At 45.6% G+C, this 20,372-nt stretch overlaps 1 protein-coding gene across 3 annotated transcripts in view; it reads right to left on the minus strand.

Annotated features, from left to right (window-relative positions):
- The window catches only part of TRMT12 (tRNA methyltransferase 12 homolog), a 34,482-nt gene extending 23,037 nt beyond the window's left edge, over nucleotides 1-11,445 (minus strand). The window contains exons 1-3 of one of the 3 annotated variants that reach the window (XR_007135401.1): nucleotides 9,774-11,445; nucleotides 5,927-6,134; nucleotides 4,803-5,617 (exon numbers count right to left, since the gene is read on the minus strand). Coding sequence is in view for 2 of the 3 variants with exons in the window: in XM_047783288.1 (XP_047639244.1) it covers nucleotides 9,807-11,126 (1,320 nt within the window). In the remaining variant the exon portion in view is untranslated. Of the gene's footprint in view, nucleotides 1-4,802; nucleotides 6,135-9,773 lie in introns of those variants that run through there. The other 2 variants (XM_047783286.1, XM_047783288.1) reach the window with 2 other exon arrangements.
- Nucleotides 11,446-20,372: the final 8,927 nt, after the last annotated feature.

Below are 20,372 nucleotides of genomic sequence, written 5' to 3' on the forward strand. Positions count from 1 at the left end.
TTGACTTGAATGTTGCACAATTCAGGTATATATTGAACTGAGTCTACCCAGAAGAGTATGTGGGGTATGTGGGTATTCATAAATTACCCATGTTCAAAAATAACAATTGGTTCATTTGGCTTTAATGGTTCAAAAGTCTTTTAGTAGCTAAAAAGCCTTTAGGTGTAGAATGTGTGAAAATTAGCCAAATCTTTGTTACACATCAACTTACAAGAACTGATTCTGGGCCATCTTAAGCAAAAGGGAATTTATTAGAAGATTATTTTAATTATGCCTCAAGATTGCAAGTTCCCGGAGTGACCATGTGTCTGTATCCAAGCTGTATCAGAGGGCAGGTGCAAGCAGCTTCCTTAGTGGGAGGAAGCAGAAGGAAACAAGCTCTTAGAATTACCTTCCCAGAGTTCCCGTCGTGGCGCAGTGGTTCACGAATCCGACTAGGAACCATGAGGTTGCGGGTTCGGTCCCTGCCCTTGCTCAGTGGGTTAACGGTCCGGTGTTGCCGTGAGCTGTGGTGTAGGTTGCAGACGCGGCTCGGATCCCGCGTTGCTGTGGCTCTGGCGTAGGCCGGTGGCTACAGCTCCGATTTGACCCCTAGCCTGGGAACCTCCATGTGCCGTGGGAGCGGCCCAAGAAATAGCAACAATAACAACAACAAAAAAAGACAAAAAAAAAAAGAATTACCTTCCCCCTTCTTCCCACCAATGTATTACATATTTCCTTCAAATGGAAGATGGGATGCCAGTAGGATGGTAGGGTTTGACAGACCTCAAAAGGATGAATACACACCATAACTTTATCTTGGGAATTACTTAAAAATATCTCTGATCCTAAATTACCTTATAGCTTTAAATTTCAGGTATGATCATCAAAATCCAGCTATTTGAATTTTATACTTTCATAAGTGCCAAATGAATATAAAGATTCCACTGTTGTTTAGTTAACGAAGGAAACATCGAGAATATAATGACAAAAGTCAACGCTGAGAACATACTGACTTTGGTTCATTCATTCATTCAACATTTATTGAGCACTTTCTATATGCTTGGCAGTGTGCTTGCCCACTTCTGCATTCTTTGGCTCGTGGTCCCTTCCTTATATTACCCCATCCTCCGGCTTCAGTCATCACATCTCCTACTACCTGCTCCCGCCTCTCAAAGGATCACTGAGATTATATTGGGCCCACCCGGATCATCTAAGTTTTGCTTGCTCCCCATTAAGTTAAGACCCTTAACTTAATCAGACCTACCAAGTCCCTCCCACCATGTAAGATAACATGTTCACAGGTTCTGGGCATCAGGACATGAATTATGGGGGGGGGGGAGATGGACATTATTTAGCCCACTGAAAGGGGAATTCTATTTTTTTCCCCCTAGGGCCTCACCTGCAGCATATGGAAGTTCTCAGCTAGGGGTGGAATCCGAGCTAGAGCTGCTGACCTACACCAAAGCAATGTCACATCCAAGCTGCATCTGCCACCTACACCATAGCTCACGATAACACTGGATCCTGAACCCACTGAGCAAGGCAAGGGATTGAACCCGCATCCTCATGGATACGAAGTGGCTTCCTAACCTGTTGAGCCATGACAGAAACTCCAATTCTCCTATTCTTACCCTTTCATTCCTAGACTTGCATTTTCTACCTATACTGGACCTGGCACTATATAATGAGTGATTTAGAGTGTAGACTGAGTTGTGGTGGAGAGCAGCCCATCTTCACAGGTTACTCTCTCCAAGCTTTTCCTTCAGTTTCAAAAGGTTTTTCCACCACTCCATCCAGCCAGCATTTTCTAGGTTCTGTTATTTTGTGATAAGACCAGTGAATTCCATGAACATGTGCCCACTGAAACACCTCCTTTGCTGTAAAGTGGGTCCCTAGGTCAAAGGCAATGTTACACAGGATACATGTTGATAGATCAAACCCTTGTGAATCCTTGGTTAAATAACTTGGCCAACATCCTGTGGGCAGGAAAGGCAAACTCGTATCTGGAGATGTGAAGATTCTAGTCAAGGTGAATCTCTGTCCTTTCAGGAATGGAGTCCAGTGTAGTCAACTTGCTACCAAGTAGCTGCTTGGTTTCCTTAAGGGATGATGTGTATCAAGGGCTCAGTGTTGAATGTGAGGGAGTGGCCACTTGGTCAGCGGAAGCCACGATGTTGGCCTCTTGCAACCTGCATCCCTGCAAAATGGCTGTGGATGTGAGCCCATTATGCCAGCACTGGGATAGCTGATGACTGCAGCTGCGGAAGATAACTGGCCAAGTCTTTTTGTTTATTTGGCTGAGTGCCTCTTCCGTGGTGGACTGCCCCTGGCAGGCATTGTTATATGACCCAAAGTTCTTTACTCACGTGCCCAATCCTACAGATTTCTCCACCGCTCCTTCTCCAGGCTTCCTTGGGCCTGATCATCTCATCTTTCTCATTCCAGGTCCAAGAAGATACAGTCTTACTTCAGGTCACTTCTTCCACAAAAAGTGGATGACTAGGAATACTGCCCCCAATTCTGCCTTTTTTGGAGAATTCCTGTCTCTTAGCACACTCCTGAGCAGGGCTGTAGGGCAGCAAGTTTTGCACTTCTTTTGTTTTGAACCCATATTCCAGGAAAACCCATCAGTGAACTTACCTGGGGCTTTTTTGTCCTCCATCAGTTAGATGTAAGAGCCTCTCATGCAGCCATAATTGTGAGTTGAAGGAGGGACTTTGGTGCAAGAGTTCTAAGTATGACATGGGAGTCTGGGTCACCTGCCTGTGCACCTACTCACTTCTTCTGGTCCTACCTGCCACTGATCCCAGATGTACCACTTCCACCTTATGATGGAGTAACTTGGTGTCTGACAAAACCTAGCTCACGACGGGCTACAGGGTCACCTGATGTCCCATGAGATGCTCGGTTCTTACCAAGGCATACAAGAAACCATTTCTGAATGACATGTGGTTCTCTACCTTGTGATTCTCCAACTGGAGCTTGCCATAAACCCCCATGGCTGCTTTGTTTATCACAGATACTCTTGACTCATAGAACCTCCAGGACTAAACGGCCCAGGCAATAGGCTAGTTATACTGTAGCCTGTACCTGCTAAAGCCTTTATGTGCTCTGGATCCAACTGAAAACTGTCACCCAATACACGAGTCAGAGCAGAATTCCCAAGTTCTGAATTCCCACAAAGAAACCTGGAGCTTGATGTGATTCCTTGGTGGCGGAATAATATTGATAAGGAGTTCCCATGGGGAGGGCAATGGAAACAAATCCGACTAGGAACCATGAGGTTGCGGGTTCAATTCCTGGCCTTGTTCAGTGGGTTAAGGATCTGGCGTTGCCATGAGCTGTGGTGTAGGTGGCAGCGGTGGCTCGGATTTGATGTTGCTGTGGCTGTTGTGTAGGCAGACAGCTGTAGATCCAGTTCAGCCTCTAGCCTGGGAACTACCATATGCCGCAAGTGCAGCCCTAAAAAGCGAGAAAAAAAAAAAAAAAAAAAAGAAAAGAAAGAAAAAAAAAAGGAAAAAAATACATAAATAAAATAAAAAAAGAAACTAAGACAGTCTATCCTTCTATATCTAACTACCTACCTAATATGTGGGTTATACCAGAATTCAGTTTTAGCTTCATATTTAATATTTTCTACTTTGACCTTTAAAAATCCAAAGAGATAGATACCCACTCTCTCACTGTTTCTTCTGGGCTCTCTAAAATTGTGTGGTCAAGAAATCTTGCAGGTTAGGAGTTCTGTGGTTCAGTGGGTTAAGGATCAAGTGTTGTCACTACAGCAGCTTGGGTTGCTGCTGTGGGATGAGTTCGATCTCTGGCCTGGGAACTTCAACATGCCATGGATGCAGCCAAAAAAGAAACAGTCTTTCAGATTATTATCATCTAATCAGAAAGACACCACTGTATTTATTGCTACTATTTTAACATTCACTTTATAATATAGGTAAGCATTTAAAAAATAATTATAGCAAGAAATTCTTAGTGCTTTAGATATTGAAACATTGTGTTAACTGAAGTACAGTATGTGTATTTATAATCGCGAAAGTAAATTTCTCCAATAAAGACTGTGAATGCTACTGCATTTATGTACAATTATTATAAACTTCTAAATAGTTAAAAAAAATAGAAAACATTTATGAAACAATGGCCCACAAAGCATTGGACATAGGCCATGAAGGGCAATGGTCCATGAAAGATGGAAAACAAACACAGTGAGTAATACGATTACTCCAGCTTACAGCACGGAGCTTTCCAGGCTGTGGCCTAGCAGATTCCAAGGTGAGGAGATGCCACTGGGAGTCCTCGGAGCCCAAGTAACGAGCTCACAGAGAGATGCCAGAGAGGAGAGAGCCACACACAGAGGGAACTCCAGAGATGCTAACCGTTCCCTTACTCAGCTGAGTAATGATCAGCACTGGTGACAGGAAACTAGCCTAAGGCCAAGAAATGAACCACCTGAAAGGAGTACAGGAAACCATACTCAGCCCTCACACAATGAGTGAATAATTCCTGTCCCTACCAGCCAGAGTAGAAAATCACAGAACGCAAAAGGCATGGGTTAGAGAATTCAAAAGGAATGATTAGGGAGTTCCCTTCGTGGCTCAGCAGTTAATGAACCTGACTAGGATCCATGAGGATGTGGGTTCCATCCCTGGCCTCGCTCAGTAGGTTATGGATCCGGAGCTGCTGTGAGCTGTGGTGTAGTCCACAGAGGCAGCTCAGATCTGGTGTGGCTGTGGTGTAGGCCGGCAGCTGTAGCTCCAATTAGACCCCCAGCCTGGGAACTTCCATATGCTGCAGGTACAGCCCTAAAAAAGCGCCCCCCCCCCCCCAAAAAAAAGGCATAATTGAAAGGTCTTGCTTCAATAATGGAAAACAATCCTAGACTAAACGCTGCTCTAACAAACGTTTAAAAGCAAGATTCCAGAGTTCCTGCTGTGGCACAGTAGGATAAGGGTACATCATTGCCTCTACTGTGCTCAGGTCACTGCTGAGGCTCAGGTTTGATCCCTGGCCCAGGGAATTCCATATACACAGGTGCGGCCAAAAAAAAAAGCAAGACAAAAGGATCAAACTGTTCCCAAGCAACTTAACTATATTCCAGAACAAAGCTCAAAAGTGTTATTAGAGACAAGAAAACAGTTTTAACCACTTAAAATAATAGTTTAGTTTTATGCCTTGCTCAATGCAAAGTGGCTGCACTCTGAGGCTATTCAGAACAACTCATATTGTGTTTTTTCTTGCACGTGTGCCCAAAATGCTTTTTCTACTTATTTGTTTCTCATTATTTTAAGTTTCCATATTTCTATATTTTAAATGTATACCTTGTATTCATGTGTTAATACATGCATATCATTGATTAAAACTATACAGCTAATGAAGACAACACCTCACAGTTGAGGGAGTTTTATAAAATCATTATTATTGTTTCTTAATCACAACTTCTCCATCAAGTGAGTACATTAATCAGCAACTAATACTGATGCTTGCAAAGGAAACCTTTAGAGCTTTTACCAAGTTCTGGATTGAGGCAACAAGGATTCTGAGACTCCTGACCCCTTCCGTCTTTTTTCCTTAGCTCCATTAGATGGCTCTTCTGGATCAGGCCAATCCACCAAGTGCTCAGAGAAAACTATAACGTACATGGATATACTCAGTGGAGAAAAAGCCTCCAGGGCCCTCATTTTCTTTCATTCACACACAACTCCTGCTCACGCTAAAACTCCCAGCTTAGGCAACCAACCCTGCTCCCACCTTCCTAGTCACCCTCCTCACCTCCCACAACACAGAATCCCAAATGTGGGTGGCTGCCTCCCCTATGTGTGCCTGTAAAGCCCCTGTGCTCCTACATGTGCACTACGTACACAGGATTGCGTTGTTTCCTCTGTGTTCATGTTACCAGACGGTGCCTCCACCGTGGGCAGGACTCAGCTTTACTCACCTCTATGTCCCTGGCCTTCGGCAGAGCCTGATGGCGAGAGTGCACAGAAGATCCTAATTCGCCAGTGAATGGCTTTTCAAAATAAGGACATTCTGCTGTTAGTAAAGCGAATGGACAGCAGTTCCTCACAGGCAAGTTGGGAAATGGTAGTTCATCTTCTCCAAAGGCTGACTGACGAGGAGTTCACGATAACCATCACGACATGTCACTGTGATAACAGTTCATGCATGTTAACTCATGTAGACCCAACAACCACCTTTAGGAAAAGCTCAGTTGTTCACTCGAACGAGAGATTCATGACTTGCCTCAGGTTACACTCAAAGTAGAAGAACCAGGAGTTGAATGAGTGGAACCTAAATTCCATGAAGACAGAGCCCATGACAATCTTCCTCCACTACTAACACTCAGGGCCTGTTCAGGCTTTCCTTTCTCTTTCTTTTTTTTTTTTTCTTTTCTTTTTTTGGCCACCCCACGGCATATGGAGTTCCTGGGCCAGGGATTGAATCTGAATCAGAGTTACAACCTATGCCACAGCTGTGGCAACATCAGATCCTTAACCCACTGTGCCAGGCCAGGGATCGAACCCATGTCCCTGCTGTCATAGAGACACTGTGGATCCTGTTGCGCCAAAGCAAGAACTCCTCAGGGCCTGTTTTATATAATAGGTCAAATGAAGTCATTCAGGTGCACCTCTCCTTGGCTTGTGGCAGGAAGGGAACTCCTCAGCTCCTGGACAGTGGCTCCCTGACTCATCTTCCTCATTGTTTCTCCCCTGCCCTCCTCCCTTTATTGGCTCAAGCCCCAGCTCAGCATCTTTAATTTGCAAGAAAGCCAAAGGCACACATGTGAGAAGAAACTCAATATGTAGAAAAAGAAAAGATGAAGACAAACACAGGAGGGCTGTTCTGTGGGATGGGAATGGAAATGAGCAGGCACCCTCTGTGGGATCACATAATAGCCAACATTCCCGGGGCGGGGGGGCGGGGGGGCCTACAGTGCACAGGACCCTGTTCTTTGATCCCGACAATAAGCCCCACCTTCCACACACCTCTCACCACTTCTTCTGTCCCAAAGTGACCTAATGGCAATGCTCCAAAGTGTTCAAACTTCGGCACCTGTATTCTCTTCAAACCGCACCAGCTTCTGCCCTGACTCCAATTATCAAAACCTTACCTTTTTTTTTTTTTGGCCATACCTTCGGCTTGCAGAAGTTTCTGGGCCAGGGATTAAACTGGAGCCATAGCTGTAACCAGAGTCACAGCAGTGACAACATTAGATCCTTAACACACCGAGTCACTAGGGAACTCCCAAAACCTTAGCCAATTTTTTTTTTTTAATTTTAATTTTTTGGTCTTTTTTGCCTTTTCTTGGGCCGCTTCCGCGGCATATGGAGGTTCCCAGGCTAGGGGTCAAATCAGAGCTGTAGCTGCCAGCCTATGCCAGAGCCACAGCAATGTGGGATCCAAGCCGCATCTGCAACCTACACCACAGCTCATGGCAACTCTGGATCCCCAACCCACTGAGTAAGGCCAGGGATCGAACCTGAAACTTCATGGTCCCCAGTCGGATTCGTTAACCACTGAGCCACGATGCGAACTCCCCTTAGCCAATTTTTAAGAGCCAATACAAATAATACCTCTCTGAAGACCTCCCCATTCAATTCTCGAAGCTTTTCTTCCCCACCTGTTTACTCCTACAACTCAATGTCACTCCTATGGAACTTACTGTGCTCCGAATCTTTCAGCAATTGTGTTATTTTTGCTGCAAGCTTGGGAGCTCCTCAGAGACAGTATCTAATGTCTCCCCCAATTTCCTTGGCATACGTACAGAGTAGACACTTTTTTTTTTTTTTTGGTCTTTTTGCCATTTCTTGGGCCACTCCCCACGGCATATGGAGGTTCCCAGGCTAGGCGTCCAAATCTGAGCTGTAGCCACCGGCCTACACCAGAGCCACAGCAACACGGAATCCGAGCCAAGTCTGCAACCTACACCATAGCTCACGGCAACGCCAGATCCTTAACCCACTGAGCAAGGCCAGGGATCAAACCTGAAACCTCATGGTTCCTAGTTGGATTCACTAACCACTAAGCCACGACGGGAACTCCCCAGAGTAGACACTTAATATTTGCAGAATAACACAAACAGCACCAATCCTGCCCTTATCGCTACAGTTGCAAGAGAAAAACAAGCAGCGCAGCCCAACTCCAGCCAGCCAAATGCAGGTACAATCATAAGGCTGATAGAGCCACATTTTTTTAATGGCCACAACTGCATCCTATGGAAATCCCCAGGCCAGGGACTGAATCCAAGCTGCAGATCCATATGCCAGATGCTTCAACCCACTGCACAGGGCCCAAGGACTGAACCCATGCCTCCGAAGTGATCCAAGCCTCTGCAGTCAGATTCTCAACCCACTGCAGAACAGTGGGAACTCCAAGCCACACTTAGCTACATTTCCTTCATCAGGCAAACAAGCCCAGATGGCTTCCAAGTGTACCAAAACAAAGCTCTGACGAGTGATTCTCGACAATCAGTCATCCCAAAGATAAACTATGATTCCCACAGTAAACAGTGGCACTGGCAGACAGCCATAAATTAGGGTGAGACTTGGAAACCAAGAATATCTTACATTCCTTATAACTCCTCACGTGAGCCCTGATGTCGTCGGCCAGGGAAGGAAGATGAAAAGGCACCTGAGGCCTTAAAAATAGAAGACCTTAATTTGAAATTTAAAAATGTGAATTAACAATTGGCAGCTGCTGCACAAGCCTAAGGCTGGAAATCTAGTTTCCCTATCATCTGGCTCAGGGGTAACAAGCCCGACTAGTATCTGTGAAGACTTGGGTTCGATCCCTGACCTTGCTCAGTGGGTTAAGGATCCAGCGTTGCCACGAGCTGTGGTGTAGGTCACAGACTCGGCTCGGATCTGGTGTTGCTGTGGTTGTGTTGTTGGCCGGCAGCTGTAGCTCCCAATTGACCCCTAGCCTGGGAACCTCTATATGCCACCAGTGTGGCCCTGAGACAAAAAACAAAAAACAAAACAAAACAAAAAAACCCAGAAATTTATTTAAAAAAATATATAAAAGTCGTTCTTAATTTTTTTTCTATGACAATAAACCTAACATAGGACACCCCCCCCCAACACACACACAGTCAATCAGGAATGCTAAAGTAGGGGATGAAGTTAATTCACTGGAATAATTTTTGTCCTCTTCCCTCCCTAACTTAGTCAAAATAACAAAGCAACACCACTTTAATGTCTTGATTCTGGACTCCGCTGTTTAAGTCCCTCGATTTTATTTCTCAAATCCATCCACCTTCCACTGCCACCACCCCAGTCCAAGCCACCATCATCTCAGGCCTGAACACCCACAGAGGCCTCCTAGCTGCTCTCCCTCCCTGCTCCCTGCTTTCTTCCTGGTCCTGCTCCAGATGATTTTCTGTACTGTAGCTGTAGTGATTTGGAGAATAGCACTGTCTTTCACTCTAAAATAACCAATGTCCTATGTACAACTGCTTATTAGGTAATAGCCATGTGAAACCACTGCAAAGATACTCTCATTCTGCAAATGAAGAAATCCAAGGTCAAAAGAATACTGGAACCTTGTAGCCCAAGTCAACAAGAGCTGAGGTCAGAATTCATGACTGTACGGACAGGCCTTATTTCAAGGAGCCATGCTGCTTCTCCCAGATAGGTAGCTCATTCTTAGTGTGTTAATGGAAGACAAACGAAATGACATGTATTAGTTTAGAGCCTGCCTTCTGGGCCACAAACTATTAAAGCAGATTACCAGGAGACAGGAGGGGTGAGACCCCAGCCCGAGCTGATGCTTTAAGGATCACTCACATGTAGATCCTCCTGGCTCAGGATCCAACTTCTCTAGCCAACCAGAGGACAGGGGCGGCATTCCAGATCCAGGACTATGTGATCCACGTGGGGAGCATAGGATTTCACTAGCTGGATGTGCAGGATTTGTGTTTTCCATGGCTTCCCGTGCACCTGCCAAAGAAGTGTGGCAAGGCGAGTTTCTGCAGCTTCCGCCCACCTTTGCCACTCTGGCTTGATGGCCGCTGATTGCATTTTTCTCCTACAATCACTAGCAGCTCCATTTTTCAACTGGTTGGTGATAATTTGCTGAAGAGAAGGCCAATATTCCTTTTCCGTTTCACTGCTTCCAGGAGGCTGGAGCTTCTTCCCCGGGAAAGACTCCACATTTTGGTGAATATGCAAAATGCCTCCAGCATCCAGTCTTAGCACTTGGCAGGCAATAGGCCAGCCTTCTTCAGAGCTGGGAATCAGCCCCAGGTTCACCCTGTCTGCGATGTTTGAGAGCCTCAGTTTTCTGTTATCCCCAAAGTGTATTTGGCACCGATCTGCTACTCCATTGAGCTCAAGGTTATTTCTCAGCGCAACTACAGCATGGGGGTTCCACTCACAGGCATGGACGAAGGCAGCACCAGCATGAACTAGGAAAGGCAAGGTAAAATAACCAATCCCCGCATAGAGATCCACCAGCACCTCTCCAGCACAGGGCAGCGATGCCACACGAAGCTTCTCGGTGATGTTTCCGAAGGAGAACATGCATTGAGTTACGTCAAACTTATACCGGATCCCATTATCCACATGCTCTACCCAGCCATGGTCGCCCAGCAGCAGACTCACAGCTGGAGTTCTAGTGCCATCGGGTGATATCCGCCCTCGTTTGGCCAAACGCCGGACTCCAAGTGCCGAGGCAATAGTCTCCCAGAGTTCTGGTTCCAGATTTCTCCATTGCTTGGCTTGGAAACAGCCCTCACTCAGCAACAAGAGGTCACCGTGTCGCTGCCAAGATCGGGGCAGATCAGCCTCCAATTCCGCTGACCACGTAACTCCGCGGCTCTCTGCCCAGCGACTCACCTCAAGACACAACCTTTGGGCAGGTGAACAACCCTGGGTCTTCTTTGAAGGAACCGGATGCAGGAGCTGCGTTAGCACACAGGTGCTGCCTGGAGCCACACGATCCCTCAGCTCTCGCAGGTGCTGCTCAGAGAGGGCCTCTCCCAGCACCGGTAGCGCCACGGTACCATCAGGCATCTTTTCCACACGGTGCTGTCTATCCAGGAGTTTCTGCTTCTCGAGATACTCCCTGTACCGCTGCGTAAACCGAGGTTCAGTCACAACTGCGACAACAGACGCGGGCTTCCCTCCTTCCTTTTCCATGCTGCCGGCCCCACATTCTTTCGGATTCCTTCCACCAGACTCTCCAATCAGAGTCCACACACCTACGGCAGTACATTCACACGCCCAGGGGCGCACACTGCCTGCCGGGGCCGGAAGTGAGGTCAAAAGGGTAGGCCGGAACTAAGTGATACATCGCGCTCGTTGACGAATGGCGCCGCTTTGGCGGTGTGAAGCCGCTGCCGCCATCTTTGTTGTGGCTGGCCATTCGTAGCCCGTGCCTAAGCGGAAATTAATGACACACAGGGGTTCGATCCCCGGCCCGGGAACTTTCTCATGCGTGGGCGCTGCCAAACGAACAAAAGCCAAAAGACCCAAAAAAAAAAAAAAAAAAAGGAAGGAATTCTGTTTCAAAACTTCAAATTATTTGGTATCCCTCCATAACCTTCATGCACTCTCTTCAGTGCTTCTCACAGACCCAAAGAGAGACATGCCCCGGGAACGATGGGTTCAGTTTCGAGAAAGCCTTCTCCTAGTTTCTTGCTTCTCCCAGATCAGCGTCAGGGGCCAATATTGGTTGAGAGTGAAGAACCAGAGGTAGCTTCATCATTCCTTTTCCGAAGCAAGGATGGTCATTGCCACCTCACTATCCTGTGGTTTATGACACAAATGGTTGGAAATCAAAAGGATCTGAGTTCAGGTAAATCATACCACCTCTCAGACATAATCTTTACCTATAAAAAGAGAATTCTGTTAATTTCCTCAGATGATTGCTACAGTGATTAGAGCTATTATGTATAAAATGCTTTGAACAGTGACTAATAAAGAGTAGATACTCAGGGGATGCAAGCTGGCCTGGGTCACCCAGGAAATCAGTGGTAGAGGGCACCTCCCAACCAGGCGACTGCCCCAGCATCACAGAGGTGTAAAGCCTAGAAGTTACATCTTGAAACCACAAGAATGTAAGGTCACACTGAGGCCAAGAAGGAGCCTAGTGTAAAGAGGATTTCCCTGAAGAGCTACACCAGCCCTGGACTTTTACATTAAAATAGATATACCTCCCCACCCACCGCGGAGCTGCTGTTTTGGACTTTCCATTACTTGCTGCCAAATACACTTACACATCCGGATTAACTATGTCACTAAGGGATTTCTAATAGAGATTGATGGAAAAAGTCCCAGTGGGAAAGAGTAGGGTCCCCGAGAGCCCTGAAAATCCAAACCATCTGAAACCCAAGAATTCAGAGGCTTCAACTACTTTGGTGCTGGTTCTTGCTGTCATCTAGTGGCAGTATTTTGGAACTCAAATTCTTTCTAGGAAATGCAAATCAAACCAACAATGGGATACCATCTCCAAGCCTGTCAGAATGGCTGTCATCAAAAAGACAAGAGGAGGAGTTCCTGTGGTGGTTCGGTGGTTAGCGAATCTGACTGGGAACCATGAGGTCGCAGGTTCGATCCCTGGCCTTGCTCGGTGGGTTAAGGATCCTGCATTGCCGTGAGCTGTGGTGTGGGTCGCAGATGCGGCTCGGATCCCTCATTGCTGAGGCTCTGGCAGCTACAGCTCCGATTCGACCCCTAGCCTGGGAACCTCCATGTGCTGCAGGCGCGGCCCTAAAAAGACAAAACGACAAGAGGAGGGAGTTCCCACTGTGGCTCAGCACAAACCTGACCAGTATCCATGCGGATGCTCAGTGGGTTGAGGATCCAGCATTGCCACAAGCTGCGATATAGGTCGCAGATGTGGCTCAGATCTGGCGCTGCTGTGGCTGTGGCATGGGCCAGCGGCTGTGGCATGGGCCAGCAGCTGTAGCTCTGATTCGACCTCTAACCCAGGAACTTCCATAGGCTGAGGATGTGGCCCTAAAAAAAAAAAAAAAAAAAAAAAAAACGGGCAAGAAACAAGAGTGTTGACAAGGATGTGAGGAAAAGGGAACTCTTATTATACACTGTTGGTGGGAATGTAATTGGTACAGCTACAATGGAAAACAGTATGGAGGGTCCTCAAAAACTTAAAAAGAGAACTACCATATGAGTCAGGGATTCCACTTCTGAGTATTTATCTGAAGAAAACAAAAACACTAATTTGAAAAGATCTATGCGTCCCTGTATTCACTGCAGCACTACTCACAACAGCCACAAACCTAAGTGTCCAGCCATAGATCAATGGATAAAGAAGATATGATAAATATATATACAGCATAGAATATTACTCATCCATAGAAAAAACTGCCATTTACAGCAGAATGTATGGACCCAAAGGGGACTGTGCTGAGTGAAATAATCAGAAAGAGAAAAACACGGATACCCTATGATATCACTTAGATGTGGAATCTAAAAAACAAAACAGGAGTTCCCTCCGTGGCTCAGTGGTTAACAAACTGGACTAGGATCCATGAGGACGTGGGTTCGATCCCTGTTCTCGCTCAGTGGGTTAAGGATCCGGCGTTGCTGTGAGCTGTGGTGTAGGTCGAAGACGAGGCTCGGATCCCGCATTCTTGTGGCTGTGGCATACATAGCCCAGCGGCCACAGCTCCGATTCGACCCCTAGCCTGGGAACTTCCATATGCTGTAGTTGCGGCCCTAAAAAAGCAAAAAAGTAAAGTAAAATAAATAAAAAATAAAAAGCACAACAAGTGAACAAACACAAAACAGAAACAGATTCATAGATACAGAGAACAAACTGGCAGTTGCCAGAGTGGGACAGGGACAGACAAAATAGATGAAGGGGCGTAAAAGGTACAGACTTCCAGCTGCAAGATAAATAAGTCACGGGGATGTAAGGTACATATACAGAACATAGTCAATAATAGTGTAACAACTTTTTGGAGTTCCCATTGTGGCTCAGTGGATCAAGAACCCAACACAGTGTCTGTGAAGGTGCACGTTTGATCCCTGGTCTCGCCTAGTGGGTTAAGAATCCGGCATTGCCGCAAGCTGTGGAGTAGGTTGCAGATGTGGCTCAGATGTGGCTGTGGCTGTGGCTGTGGCATAGGCTGGCAGCAGCAGCTCTGATTCCACCCCTGACCTGGGAACTTCCATATGCTGCAGGTGCGGCCGTGAAAAAGAAAGAAAAAGAAAGAAAGAAAGAAAAAGAAAGAAGAAAGAAAGAAAAAGAAGAAAGGAGACAGAAAAAAGGAAAGAAAGGAAAAGAAAGAAAGAAGAAGGAAGGAAGGAAGGAAGGAAGGAGGAAAGGAAAGAGAAAGAAAGAGAAGAGACAAGACCTCAAGAAATAAATGAGAAAAAGAAAGAAGAAAGAAGAAAGAAAGAAAGAGGGAGGGAGGGAGGAAGGAAGAAAGAAAAAATTAACATTGTAACAACTTTTCTATGGCAATGTGGTCACTGGTCCCCCACCACATGCCCCCACCCTCCTGGCCACAACCCTCCCTGCTGACCTCTGGGATCAAGATATTAAGGAGACAAGATATTAAGTCCATCCTTCATAGGATGGACTTGCCCTACACAAATTTGGGAAGCAGAAGGTCCCTTAGCTTGGCCCAGACACTGGGGAGATGTAGAAGCCCATGTAGCCTCATTCTTGTCCCCATCCACTGCCAAGCACAACGATACAATCCTCTGAAACACCTGTTAGCCTTATCCCTGCCCCCAGTACATGTCCAGCCACTCCTGGGAGAGAAACTCTCTACCTACAAGAGCCCCAGCTCTGCAGTGTGCCCCTTGGTCCTGTGGGTGGGGCAGGGGGTAACCGACCCCTTCCCTGGCCCCTGCCCTTGCTGCTCTGCTTTTGGAGAGTGCTAAATTATGGGAAACCCTTGGGGCCACCCCTACCATCCTCCAGGACCTCTATTTTAAAATGTCTCTGTTTAAAAAATAAATAAACCAACTAAAATGGAAAAAATAAAAATCATTTTTAAAAAATAGGGAGTTCCCATTGTGGCTCAGCCAGTTGAGGACCCAACATTGTCTCTGTGAGGATGTGGGTTCAATTCCTGGCCTGGTTCTATGGGTTAAGTATCCAGTGTTGCCACAAGCTGCAGTGCAGGTAGAAGATGTGGCTCTGATCTGGTGTTGCAGTGGCTGTGGCCTAGGCCACGGCTCCAGCTCCGATGGACCCCTAGCTCTGCAACTTCCACATGCTCCAGGTGCAGCCATAAAAGGAGAGGAGAGGAGAGGCAAATAGAATACTCAGGAGATATTTTACAATGTAATAATTTGAATTGATTACATGGCAGATATTAAATATCTGTGGAAGTATCTTGATATAGTTCATAAGGATAAGGGGGAAATTCCCCTACAGATAAATTCAAATAATTGAAAATAAGATTTGTAAGAAAGCCCTGTCCTTTCTACTTACCTCCCACTATTCTGTGGATTAAAATATTGAGACTGGAGAAGTTACCATTAATCAGATCCCTAATTCACATAAGGCTATGACTAAAATACTTTGTTTCCTGACACCTATTTGGTATCAATCAGAGTTGTTGTTTTCAGTCTTATCTTAGATTCCATGCAGAAAACACCAAGCAGGGGCAGAGTAGAAGACCCTCTTGGTGCCCCCATATATCCTTGGGACTCACCATTCTTGTTTATGCCAACCGAATGGCTTCCAACTGCAAGCACTTAGGAGTCTTGCCTGATGGCTTTCTCTGCTCACCAGAACTGGCTTAGCTCAATTCCAGGGCCCTAATGGGAATCAATACCCATCCATCCCTCTCTGGGGAGCATCCTTCAACCAGTGCCTAGTGGAAGATAGTGAATAAATTTTCCAGCTTCCACACGCCTAGCTTGGAATATCTCTGAGAGATGTTCTGTACTATCTCCCAGAATTCTCTCAGGACTTCAGGACTGTTTTTTGGTTTTGCTTTTCAGTAATCCTCTCTATGTCCTGCACTTTCAGTTTTTCTCTTTTCTCTTTTTCCTGTTTTATTCCCATCAATATTCAAGCACGCCACCCCTTGCCTGCTTTAACAACCTCTCTCTTCACTCTTCCATCCCCCAAGCTCATATGTCCTACCATTCTGTATCTGCCACTTCCAAATCCACTACTCTTTGTGTCTTCGATATCTCAACTTGGTGTCTAACAGGCAGCTCATACTTAATATGCCTAAAACAGATATCTTTTTGCCACTGCCACCACATATATAATGGTACCATATGTTCCAGCACCCACACTTGCTCAGGCACACAATTTAGAAAGTATCTTCAATCACCTCCTCCACTTCCATTTCCTTAACTTCCTATAACCATTTGATAGTTGGCTGCCATGTGCTTATATAGTCCATATACTCCAAAGTACATTCCAAAATAGTTTACCTCTCTCAAGAATCTCCCTAGGAACCTTCTGGCAGGTGGATTTCTGTAGCCATCTTCCTTACCTCTGTTTGAACTCTTGCCTTCTTTTCTATTCTCCAATACCAACCAGGATGAGAGTTTTCAAGACATATTTTCTGATCCTATCCCTCCCTGCTGAAATACAGTTCCTGCCAACCCACTGTTCAAAGGACAAGCTCCTTGCCCTGGCCCACCAGACTATGAATAATCTGGCATTGAAAGCTCAGCCTGAGATGGAACTCTTCCCAAGGCTAGACATACTCTAGGGACACCTGTCTCCATTCACTTTCTAAAATAGGCCAAACCCTTTTTTGTGCTCTTGCCTTTGTATTTGTTGTTCCCTTTGTCTGAAATGCCCTTCCACTAGAAGATTCAATGGCTGGGGATTTGTCTGGGGCCTTCATTAAACACTCTCAAAAGGGTCACTCACTTCCTTCCACATCATGTCTATTTAACAGTGTTGGGAATTCCCGCTGTGGCTCAGCGGGTTAAGAAACCAACTGGTATCCATGAGAATGCAGGTTCAATCCCTGGCCTTGTTCAGTGGGTTAAGGATCCGGTGTTGCTGCAAGCTGCGGTGAAGGTTGCCAATGGGGCTTGAATATGGTGTTGCTGTGGCTGTGGTGCAGGCTGGCGGATATGGCTCAGATTCTACCCCTAGCCTGGGAACCTCCATATGCCACAAGTGTGGCCCTAAAAAAAAAAGACAAACCCCCAAACAAACAAAAAAAACCTCAACACTGCTGATTTCTTCTTTAGCCCTCTCTTGTTATTTATCTGTTTACACTTATAAACCTCTCTTCCCCCAAGAGTTCCTATTGTGGCTCATCGGGTTAAGAAGCTGACTAGTATCCATGAGGATGCAGGTTCGGTCTCTGGCCTCACTCACTGGATTAAAGGATCTGGCATGGCCACAAGCTGCCCTGTAAGTCAGCAGCTATGGCTCCGATTTGACCTGTAGCCTGGGAACCTCCATATGCTTCAAATGCACCCCTTAAAAGATTTTTAAAAAAAGGAGTTCCCGTTGTGGTACAGTGGTTAATGAACCCGATTAGGAACCAGGAGGTTGTGGGTTCGATCCCTGGCCTTGCTCAGTGGGTTGAGGATCTGGCGTTGCTGTGAGCTGTGGTATAGGTTGCAGACGCGGCTCAGATCCCACGTTGCTGTGGCTCTGGCGTAGGCCAGTGGCTACAGCTCCAATTAGACCCCTAGCCTGGGAATCTCCATATGCCGCGGGAGCGGCCCTAGAAAAGGCAAAAAGACAAAAAAAAAAAAAAAAAAGGCCTCTCTTCCCCAGTAACAAATAATCTTCTAATGGATAGGGGATATTCTCTTTCTGTTTACAGCTATGGCCCCAGAATCTTGTACACTTCCTGGCTATGAGTAATGGTTTGGCAAATACTATAATTATTAAGAGAATGACTGTTCTGAGCTCCCAGAGAATTGAACACGTTCATACTTATTTAACTATTAGTCCATTCCACGAATGTGGAAATGATCAAAAATTAAAAAAAAAAGATTGATACATTGAATGATCCTTGTATTAAACCTACAGATGAAAGGTTAAATGAGTTATGGAACATCTTTTAGATGGAAATATTATATAAATATGATGATGAGCATAAGAAATTTTAATGACAAGGAATGTTACTCTTAATACAAGCCACGAAATCTGTAATTATGCCTTAGACTATGGCATATCATTTATTTTTGTACATAAGTAAGTTTATTAGGGGATGCTCTAATATGTGAAAATTGACTCACTGAAATTCCTTGTATGCTATGCAGTTATAGATAAGCCTATTTTCTTTTATACACTTTATCCCCTTATAAATTGTATATTATGAACAAATGTTATTTCTATTTATTAGAAAATAATAAATGGCTCAGTGGTTAAAGAACCCGACTAGCATCCATGAGGATGCGGGTCCGATCTCTGGCCTCGCTCAGTGGGTTAAGGATCCAGCGTTGCTGAGAACTGTGGTGTAGGTCGAAGACACAGCTCAGATTGTGCGTTGCTGTGGCTCTGGCATAGGCCTGTGGCCACAGCTCCAATTCGACCCCTAGCATGGGAACCTCCATATGCCATGTGTGCCGTCCTAAAGAGACAAGAAGACAAAAAAAATAAATAAATAAATACGTAAATAAAATAAAATAAAAAAGAAAGAAAAATCTTTACAAAATCTATGCTGCAGTAAGGAAAATTTTTTTTCTGGGTCCCATACAAATGGAAACTCCCTTTATTTTATTTTAGTTATTTATTTTCAGGGCTACAAGTGTGGCATATGGAAGTTCCCAGGCTAGGGGTCAAATTGGAGCTTCAGCTGCCAGCCTACACCACAGCCGCAGCAACACCAGATCTGAGCTAGATCTGCAGGCCTACACCACAGCAATGCCAGATCCTTAACCCACTGAGTGAGGCGAGGGATTGAACCTGTGTCCTCATGGATACTAGTTGGGTTCGTTACTGCTGAGCCACAATAGGAACTCCTGGAAACTCCCTTTAGTTTATTATTTATAGCAGGGGATGGGAGAAGTCAAATCTTAAGGAAGAAGTGTTCTTTCTCTAGACTTCCTTCTGTTCTAAACTTGGTCTGGCATCTTGCAACAATAATTAAAGTAAGGTCACGCAGACTTTGAGCCAGACTACACCTTACTTTTAACCTGAGATAAACAAAATATTGGGGGATATGAGTTGAAATCTAACTTAATGTTTGGGAGTTGGAAATGGTCTTTTTAAAACTGCAAATTTTGGAGTTCCCGCTGTGGCACAACAGGATTGGCAGTGTCTTGGGAGACCTGGGTCACAGGTTCGATCCTCAGCCGGGTACAGTGGGTTAAGGATCTGGCATTGCTGCAGCTGCAGCTGAGGTCATGACCTCGGCTTGGATCTGATCCCTGCAGGGTAACCAAAAGTGAAAAAAAAAAAAAAAAAAAGGTGCAGATTTACAAATAAGCCATGCTTGTAGACAGCCACCTTAATCCCTGTCACTCAAGCACATGACTTAACTTTCCCCACCAGTTCCATCACTTGACCTCATTAAAATCAGAACAAAGCAAAAGCAAACAACGATGACAATAGAAAACAAGCTTGTAGATAACCCACGAGTTCATGTACAGAAGAGAATAGTTACTTAGTAAAAGAGAAGTAGGTTGGGGAGATTAGCTGGAGAGGAGAGGGGGAGGTTGGGCAGCCTTTTCCACAGATTGCCTCTCCTAGAGTGGCCAGAAAGATTTAATTCCACCTTAGTGTCCATCACAGAGACCCCAGCGGCAGATGAGTTTGTGTAACCATCTCTTCTTGATGAGATGCCAGCACAATGAAGTCCAAGAGACCACATACCTCACAAGAGAGGCTGCATTCAATCCTTCAAGTGCTCTCCCTCCTGTAAACTGTCAGCTTTCACATAGGAAGGCGGTTCTGAACTGTGTTGGGCTGGCTATATTCCTCCATGGCTTGAAAGATCCTGGAGCCTGGACATAAAAAGGAATAATTGCTTCCCTTTAATTATTTTTCTCGCCAACCCTTCTTCACTCTGCTGGCTCTACCTGGAATGCCTTTCCCTTCCACTAGGTCCCTCTTCTTTTGTTCATTTATTTTAGCATAACTTCTGCATTTTTTAAAGTTTTTTATTTTTTGCTTTTTAGGGCTGCACTCGTGGTATGTGGAGGTTCCCAGGCCAGGGGTCCAATCAGAGCTACAGCTGCCAGCCTATGCCACAGCCACAGCCACAGCAACGCAGGATCCGAGCTGTGTCTGGGACCTACCCCACAGTTCACAGCAACACCAGATCCTTAACACACTGAGTGAGGCCAGGGATCGAACCCGAAACCTCATGGTTCCCAGGTGGATTCGTTTCCAATGTGCCATGATGGGAACGCCACTTCTGCATTTTTGAACACTATTTGCTTACCTCACCAGTGCTAAGCTCATGAAAGCACAGAGAATGAATAAGATGCAGTTCTTGCCTTCAGGCAACTCAATTCTGTGTTGCT

This window comes from Phacochoerus africanus, chromosome 6, assembly GCF_016906955.1.
Source record: "Phacochoerus africanus isolate WHEZ1 chromosome 6, ROS_Pafr_v1, whole genome shotgun sequence".
NCBI classification, from domain to species: domain Eukaryota; kingdom Metazoa; phylum Chordata; class Mammalia; order Artiodactyla; family Suidae; genus Phacochoerus; species Phacochoerus africanus.